The 8,779-nt window shown below is 38.6% G+C and overlaps 1 protein-coding gene across 4 annotated transcripts; it reads left to right on the plus strand.

Annotated features, from left to right (window-relative positions):
- The first annotated feature begins 1,154 nt into the window (after window positions 1-1,154).
- On the plus strand, window positions 1,155-4,559 carry LOC135640949 (transcription factor bHLH49-like). 4 transcript variants are annotated; one of them, XM_065155831.1, is made up of 10 exons: window positions 1,156-1,452; window positions 1,587-1,641; window positions 2,233-2,811; window positions 2,911-3,105; window positions 3,182-3,247; window positions 3,328-3,396; window positions 3,517-3,588; window positions 3,677-3,856; window positions 3,936-4,038; window positions 4,135-4,558. In XM_065155831.1, the coding sequence occupies exons 3-9, from the start codon at window positions 2,458-2,460 to the stop codon at window positions 4,032-4,034; spliced, it is 1,035 nt and encodes a 344-aa protein (XP_065011903.1). In that variant the 5' UTR covers window positions 1,156-1,452; window positions 1,587-1,641; window positions 2,233-2,457; the 3' UTR covers window positions 4,035-4,038; window positions 4,135-4,558. The 4 variants fall into 4 exon arrangements, with proteins under 4 accessions (XP_065011906.1, XP_065011903.1, XP_065011905.1 ...); XM_065155834.1 differs by having other exon boundaries at window positions 1,155-1,452; window positions 3,936-4,559; XM_065155833.1 differs by having other exon boundaries at window positions 2,432-2,811; window positions 3,936-4,558.
- Window positions 4,560-8,779: the final 4,220 nt, after the last annotated feature.

Below are 8,779 nucleotides of genomic sequence, written 5' to 3' on the forward strand. Positions count from 1 at the left end.
TCCAAAATTGAGCAGATTAAAGTGTCTGGGATGAGAAAAATGACCCCAACTATTTGTCATAATCAGGGATGGAAGGGATCTCAAGCTGAAAAGGAATCCAACCCTCTCGAAAGGTGGACAAATATATATCAACCCAAACAAGTGATTCAGAACTTTGGAAGTTGTCATAGTGTTGGCTCACAGTATCCAACATGTTCACCTGGGCGAGAACTGTCAAGTCCCTTTCCTTGCATTGATCGGTCAAGATTAGATGACATAAACACTGAACTGTTTACCTGCATTCAAGCATTCCTATAGTGAGCCTTTTCTACTTGTCTTGGTGCCGTGAACATTTATTTTCTAGGGCTGCACTGTTGATCCTGACAAAACTAAACTGGCACCGACACAGGCCATGATGCATGTCCTTCATCACGAAGTTGAACGCATCATCCAAACCATTTTCATAATGATCTCTCCATTGACATGCCAAGGAACCATGTCATTAAGCCTTTGTGCCACAAATGATGATCAAAATATTTATGAGTTCTTGGATCTGCTTCTTTACATTCTCGACATGCCTCCACACTCCTTGAGCCTCTTTTGTTTCTAGTCATCATTCAAATTCCAAACTTTTGCCATCCATGAATCTTGTGTACTTCCCAAGTGTTGTGTGACTGCTGAGATATGAACAGAGCTCATGGGTTTGAGATGGTACATCTGGTTGACTGTCTGATATCTTTCCTTTGACTATGTTCCAACATCCAATTCCAGGCAAACTCCTCCAGACTCCAGACAAGAAGGTAAAAAGATCATAAGATTCCATGTGTTTCAGGTAAAAGGAGAGAAGAAAAAGGTTATGTGGGCTGGCAGTTGGAACAATGAGTGTGGAAATGGTTGGCAGTGTGTCAGTAGAAGATTTCTCCTTGAAAGCTTGGTGTGGAAGAGAAGCACCTTGCTCCCTGAAAAGCAATAGAATAATAATAAGATACAGTAGGATAAGCTCTCTCACAGTCTCACTTTCGAACCACCTAATGCATGCTATAAGATCTTGGATGCCTCAGCTTGGATTAATTTAACATTGGCTTTTGGAAAGCATAAATTACTGAGAGCAGTTGGCAGTGGTTAACCTCCCCTCTTTAACAAAAGCACTTCACCTCTCTGGAGTGTGCCAAGCACCACTCTTTTATCTTTTCACCCTGTTCCTGCTTGTTGGTAACTTGCAGCTATCCTCAGTTCCTGTTTTATGCTGCTTCATGTCCTTTCATCTTCATGAGCACCCAGTCTCTCACCCTCACAGCAAAATCCAGCCTTGTTTGCTTAGCATAAGGCAGTCGGATTGAAACTAGTTAGGATGTCCACTGGATGAAGTATGTGGTCATAGGATTTAAAGGTTGGGGTATTCATAAGCTTTGGCAGAGACCACATCTTCCATTTCTTTGGTGGTCGAAGACATTTCCTCTGATGCTTATACAGGTAAGCTTCTGTTTCCAGTCATATTCACTTTTTCATCTGCAGGATTTTGGTAGTTTTTGAGATAACTATCTATCAAACAATAGTTTCTTTAGGAATTCAGCAGAATTGATTCTTTGATGACTGTTTCCATACAGATCCCTTGGTAGGAAATAGTCAAAGACTTCCTCTACTGTCCTTTTCTAGTTGCAGGTAAGTTTCAAAATTATTTGCTACTGTCCCTTTCACAAATCCAGTTTAGTTATTCAGGTCTGTCTTCTTCAAAAGGAAAAGGGGTTGATGCCTCAGTGGTGTTTCACTTGAGCCAAAAGAAAAAAAGAAGCATTAAATGTTGTGAGAATTTTACTACATGTCATTATTATGTTTTCCCTTATGATCATTTCTAAACCTTAGAGAGACCTCTTCTTTTTTCCTAGTTAAAAATCACCTTTTGGTTCAAGTGGAAGTATTAACTTAGATTGCTTGTCTGGTTAAAAATTCATGATAAATGGTTACGAATGCTTGAAATTATGTTGAAGAACTTGAAATTAGAGAGACAAACAAAAAAAAAGGAAAGAAAGAAAGGAGGAAGCATTGCTTTCTTACCAATATACAGATCACTTAGTGGCCAGAGAAATCTGCTGTATGTCTCCTTTATACTCTGATAAAAGTTTAGCTTTCTGGCTTGTGGCAAACTGAAATAGAATATATGTTGTGATCTTATGGCCATTAAGTAATCCAGCTGGTGTATGGTAGATTTCATGACTTGACATGTGCTTCCTCTTTCCTATTTGTTGTGTCTAGGATTCTTCTGCTGAGGAGCTACTTTTGCTTTTTTACCTCTTGATGTAAAGCTGTCAAGGGCAATTGTTCCTTGTTGAGTCCTGCAAGAAATTATCAGTCAGCATTCATCCAACTCTTTAGCTAAAGAAAAAGCTACTTGTGTTTCCCACAGTATTTGCCTTGAACTTGAAGTCTTCATATCGAGTAGTTTCTTCCCCAGCAGGAGAGAATTCCGGTTGTTCTCTAATGTATTCAGCTAAACAATCTGAGGATGTTGTTGGAAGATCGACGAAATCTGCTTTGATGGCTCATAGTGCTGCTGCAAGAGTTGCCGAAGAGTCCTCAAGGAACACTTGGGATCCCCTTGATTATTCCTACAACATTAGCTTACCTCAAGACCAAGAAACAAACGGTTTGGTTGCTGGTGGCATGAGTGCTTCTTGTTTATCTGAAAGATACCAGCTTGGAAGTGCTCCCTTCCCTCCACATAAAGCTGTAATTTCCAAGCACAGCATCGAGACTAACATCAAGGGGAACAAGAGGAAAGGTCAAGCCGAATGTGGTGCGTTACCTTCCCAATCTCCAGAGGATAGAGCTCAAGTAAGCTGATTTCTATTTCTCTTCTCTGTATATAACTGGCTACATATTAACTCTCGAAGTTTACTTACCGCTTCTTATCTCCCTCTTGAATTCTATCAGAATGTCAAGGCTGAAGAACAGTATGATGTTTCACTTAAGTCTTCTTCCAAGCATCCAACAGCGAACGACGAAAAGAAGCGGAAGAATGAAGTGAGACTAGGCAGCAACAATCAAAGTCCAGCTTCTAAGGATGATTACATTCATGTCAGGGCCAAGCGAGGCCAGGCAACCAATAGTCACAGCCTTGCAGAAAGAGTAGGTCTCCTCTTCTGAAACATGTTTCTGCATTGTCGTTCTCAGTTCCTCTTAGTTCAACTTGCTTAATCTGCAGATTAGGAGGGAAAAGATTAGTGAACGAATGAAACTTCTTCAAGATCTTGTTCCAGGATGCAGCAAGGTAATTGATTCTTTGGAAAGACACCCGTCTTTCTTCCTATAATGTTACTTGTAGTCAACTGCTTCGTTCTGATGTTTCAGATAAATGGCAAGGCCATGATGCTTGATGAGATAATCAACTACGTGCAGTCATTGCAACGCCAGGTTGAGGTATCTCCTGAATCATTCAGCTTTTGCTCTCTGAATTCAGAGGAAATCACTCATCTCCTTTCTTCTATCTGCTGTTACTAATCCTTGTTTGAATATATTTTACCTCGTTGGAATTCGCAGTTCCTCTCGATGAAACTTGCAGCGGTCAATCCAGAACTGAACTTTGATCTTGAGCAAATTCTTTCTGGAGATGTAAGCGAAACATGAATCATGGAAGCTCGCAAACTTGCAATGTGTCTGAAAGATTCTTTCTAATGTTTGTCGCATCCTGTCCTTTTAGATCCATTCATGCTATGGAGGTTCGGCTGTTCCTGCAATTGGTCCAGGAATGAGCAGTTTCCAACCTCAGTTATATGGATCGACATTTCAAAGAATCACTCAACCTGAAATGTTCTACAGTGCTCCCAGTTCAGGGGATCTGCTGCAGGCCTCCCTCTCACAGATCTCTAACATGTCTCAGGTAAATCTGAATTCATTTCTCTGCAGAACTTGCATGCTTATGTTTCCATTTGCTCCGCTGACTAGATGTTTGGCAACAGTTACCGATTGCATGGCACAATGATCTCCAGAATACATTACCGATGAATTCCATCCCTAATGAGACTCCCACAGAGCGCAATGGCATCAATCCATTCTGAACTGGTAAGTTCAGCTCATGGAAGTCTGTCTGATGGTATAGAATCCATGAAGGTCAAGCTATGATCAGTACACTGAACTGTAGAACTGGTATCCTTCCAGCTAAGATGTACAAGAATGTAGCGCCTGCTTGAAGAATCTTTTGAAAGATTTCATGTGCTTTTGGATCATGAAGAATGCCATATGTGTAGAATAGCATCACCAGTTCTGACCTTCTTCATCACCCCTTTCTGGATGAATACATCACATGATACATGAAGGCTGAGACTTGCTTCTGATTTCTGATTGGTGTCAAATTGATGGTGTGAGCTAATTGTAACAGTTGAAATGGAATATACAGTACCTGAAAGAGGGTTTGCAGCATGTGAGAAACCTGAAAAATCAGATGTCTGATTTCTTACTTGCCCAAAAAAACTGATATTTCTATTCTCTAAGATGATTTCATACTGACCAGTTATTGACATATCTCCTGTCTTTCTTTTGGTAAAGTTTTTGTCAATATGTTTACTACGTTGTGTGTGTATTTTTTGAAACTGCAACTGATTCTCTTTAAATATATTTTGAATCCAATGGTATCTGATATCTATATGCTTTGACTTAGAATAAAATATTGGGTTCTTACACAAATGGATGGCACTCTGACTGTCACAATGCACCACATAATTTTTTTATTTTAGCCCCAATATATTTTACTTCTATGGTGGAGAGAGCAATACACCTTTGTAACCTGGATTGTCATGGCACAGCTCTGATACCAGTTGTTAGGCTGACAGCCCATAATGGGTTCAGCCTATAGTGGGCTTTATTAGCCCACAATCCGTACCCTTTTGACCTAACCCTAGATCAATATAAGGGGGGTGTGGTGGCTACGTTTTGAGAAGCAGGTGGTTGCGTTTTTTAGAGAAAAACTACAGTAACGTGGTGATCCTTGCAGCAACAAAAATGAGGAAAAAAAGACAGAAATCCAAGGAGAAAGAAAGGGAAGAAAACAAGAACAATGCAGAGAGACTATTCTCAATCATCCAACAGTGTTATCATATCAGGTTAGATCAAATCTACAGTAGATTCTTACTATGATTACTTAGGGAGAATTAGGGAGGATTTACATATTGAGCACAGTGACGTAATCCATGTATCCTAGTTATTCTCTTGTGATTGTTGCTAGGGTTTTGGGCAAGAGATTGAGATTTGTATATTCATTATTATTATAGTGGATTATCTCTAGTTTACCTCATGGTTTTTACTCGTTATATTGAAGGGGTTTTTCCACGTATATCTTGGTGTTCTATTGGATTGTGATTTCATTTAATTCCACTGTGTATTATGGTCTTCTAGTACTTGTTTATATACAAAGGTTATTCCACTTTATATCCCATCAACTGGTATTAGAGCAGAATTATGGTGATTTAATTTTGTATTTGAACATGGAGGCCAGTAATGTTTCTTGCATGATTAGTTTGAATGGAAACAATTGGATGATATGGAAACCAAGAATGGAAGATCTCTTGTATTGCAAAGATTTATATGAACCTTTGCAGGGGGATAATGCAAAACCCACAACTATGACAGATGATGAGTGGAAGAGGTTAGATCAAAAAACAATTTGGTTTATTCGACAGTGGCTTGATGATAATGTCTTTCACAATGTTTCTACTGAAATTTCTGCATATTCTCTTTGGAAAAAGTTGGAAAGTCTCTATGAAAGAAAAAACAACTGGCAACAAAACTTTTTTGATCAGAAAACTTATGAACATAAAATATAGAGAGGGTGCTTCTATTGTTGAGTATTTGAATGAAATGCAGAGTATTACTAACCAATTATCCTCTATGAAAATGTCTCTTGAGGATGAGTTGTAGGCATTGTTACTTCTCAGTTCATTACTAGAAAGTTGGGAAACACTGGTGGTTTCCCTTAGCAATTCTGCGCCAGATGGTGTTGTCACTATGAGTCAAGTAATAAGCAGTTTGCTGAATGAGGAGTTGAGAAGAAAGAGTTCAGCAACATCTCAGAATGGTTCACAGGCACTTATCTTAGATAACAAAGGAATGTCAAAGTCTAGAAGCAGTTCACACATGAGTAAGAGCAAGTCAAGATCAAGAAAAGATATTGTTTGCTATAACTGTGATGAGAAAGGACATTACAAGAACCAATGTAAACAACCTAAGAAGAGCAAGAAAAAGAGAAAAGAAGTAAAGTCTATAGAGTCAAAAGATAATATCACAACTACAGTGCAGAGTGGTGATTATTTGATTTTATCTCCTTTTGATGATATTTTTTCTTGTGTGTGTCAGGATCTTGAGTGGGTGATTGATACAGGTACTTCTTATTATGCTACACCATAGAGGAAGTTTTTTGCTACATACAGGTCTAAAAATTTTAGTGTTGTCAAGATGGGCAACTATGACACAGCAGACATCATTGGCATGGGTGATATCCATTTAAAGACCAACCTTGGCTGCAAGTTGGTGCTTAAGGATGTGAGGCATATGGTTGACTTGAGGCTGAATTTAATTTCAATTGGAAGGCTAGATGATGAAGACTATGATAGTAGATTTCACAGAGGGCAATAGAAGCTCAGTAAGGGTTCTCTTATTATAGCTAATGGAAAGAAATGTCATACTTTGTACAGGTTGCATGTTAAAGATTATGGTGAGCAGTTAAATACTACAGAAAAAGACTTCAACATGGAGTTGTGGCATAGGCGACTAGGACACATGAGCGAGAAGGGGCTGCAAGCTTTTTCCAAGAGAGAGGTATTGCCAGACCTCAGAGGTATACATCTGAACCCTTGTATTGATTGTTTGTATGGTAAACAACATAGAGTTTCATTTGCTAGTCCTACTTTGTCTAGAAAAATGCATGCCTTATACCGTGTTTATACAAATGTATGTGGTCCTTTGAGGACAAAAACTCCTAGTGGATCTGTTGATGTTCTTAGTATAAGTGGTGCACTTTATTTTATCACTTTTATAGATGATTTTTTCAGGAAAGTTTGGGTCTATGCTTGCTTTGAAGACCAAAGATCAGGTTATTAATGTCTTCAAAGAGTTTCATGCTAGGGTTGAAAGAGAGACAGAAATATAATTGAAATACATAAGATCAGATAATGGTGGCAAGTATACATGATTATTTAATGACAGTTCCTGGTACACCTCAACATAATGCAATTGTAGAGAGGATGAACTGTACCATCATGGAAAAGATCAGATGTATGCTTTCACAGGCCAAGCTACCCAAAAGGTTTTGGGATGAGGCTTTGAGGACTGCAGTTGATGTGATCAACTTATCACCATGTACAGCCCTAGATGGTGATGTTGTAGAGCATGTATGGTCAAGGGAATTTGAGAGTGTTTGGTTATCGTGCATTTGCACATATTCCAGACAATGAGAGGTCCAAGCTGGATGGTAAGACTAAAGAATATATTTTTCTTGGCTACTCACATGATCATTTTGGTTATAGGCTTTGGGATCCAGAAAAGCAGAAGGTGTTTAGAAGTAGAGACGTAGTCTTCTTTGAGGATCAAACTTTTGAAGATTTGAAGAAGAAGACACCAGCCAATACTTCTGCAGAAGGATTAGTAGATTGTGACCCAATTACTCCTCTAGTATATCAAGGTGATGGGGGAGATATGCAGGAAGATGATATAGAGCCTGATGTTGATCTACCTGTAGGACATGTTGAGTAAGAAGAAGTTGGAGAGCAACTTCCCGCAGAACCTCAGTTGAGAAGATCTTCTAGATAATGTCAACCTTCTAGAAGAGACTCTACAGATGAGTATGTGATGCTTACTGATGCAGGTGAACTAGAGAATTACCATGAAGCAGTTGAAAATGAGCAGAAAGAGAAGTGGTTAGTTGCTATGCAAAAAGAGATGGATGCTCTTCAAAAGAACCACACTTATGATTTGGTGCTACTACCAAATGGAATGAAAGCCTTGAAGAACAAGTGAGTTTTCAGGTTGAAGACTCAAGAATATTGCTCATAACCAAAGTACAAAGCTAGATTGGTTATGAAAGACTTTGGTCAAAAGAAAGGTATTGACTTTGAATAAATTTTTTCTCTTGTTGTTAAAATATCTTCTATTCGTGTTGCTCTTGGTATTGCTGCTAGCCAAGACTTGGAGGTTGAGTAGTTAGATGTGAAGACAACTTTCCTTCATGGGGATTTGGAGGAGGAAATTTATATGGAGCAACTAAAAGACTTCAAAGTCAAAGGTAAAGAGAACTTTGTTTGCAAATTGAAGAAGAGTTTGTATGGGCTAAAGCAAGCTCCAAGACAGTGGTACAAAAAGTTTGATTCATTTATGACAGAAAATGGATATAAACGAACAACTTCAGATCACTATGTATATATCAAATGGTTTGGTGAGGATTTTATTATTCTCTTACTTTATGTTGATGACATGCTTATTCTTGGTAAAGATATGTCTAAAATTGATAGATTAAAGAAGAAACTGAGTGAGTCTTTTGCAATGAAGGACCATGGGGCCAGTAAAGCAAATATTAGGTATGTAGATTTCCCGTGATAGGAAAAATAAGAAGATTTGGTTATCACGGGTGGAATACATCGAGAAGGTATTGGAAAGATTCACTATGAGCAATGCAAAACTAATTGGTTCTCCTCTTGCAGGTTACTTCAAGTTGTGCTCAGAACAGAGTCCGTCAAGTGATGAGGAGAAGGAGAAAATGTAAAATGTTCCTTATGCTTCAGCAGTTGGAAGTTTAATGTATGCAATGGTATGTACG

This window comes from Musa acuminata, chromosome BXJ3-6, assembly GCF_036884655.1.
Source record: "Musa acuminata AAA Group cultivar baxijiao chromosome BXJ3-6, Cavendish_Baxijiao_AAA, whole genome shotgun sequence".
NCBI classification, from domain to species: Eukaryota; Viridiplantae; Streptophyta; class Magnoliopsida; order Zingiberales; family Musaceae; genus Musa; species Musa acuminata.

Coding starts and splice junctions, on each gene's coding strand:
- LOC135640949 (XM_065155834.1), top strand. CDS start 2,458: ATGTATTCAGCTAAACAATCTGAGGATGTTGTTGGAAGATCGACGAAA. Junction 3,589..3,676: donor AGCAAATTCTTTCTGGAGAT/GTAAGCGAAACA, acceptor CTGTCCTTTTAG/ATCCATTCATGCTATGGAGG. Junction 3,857..3,935: donor AGATCTCTAACATGTCTCAG/GTAAATCTGAAT, acceptor GTTTGGCAACAG/TTACCGATTGCATGGCACAA.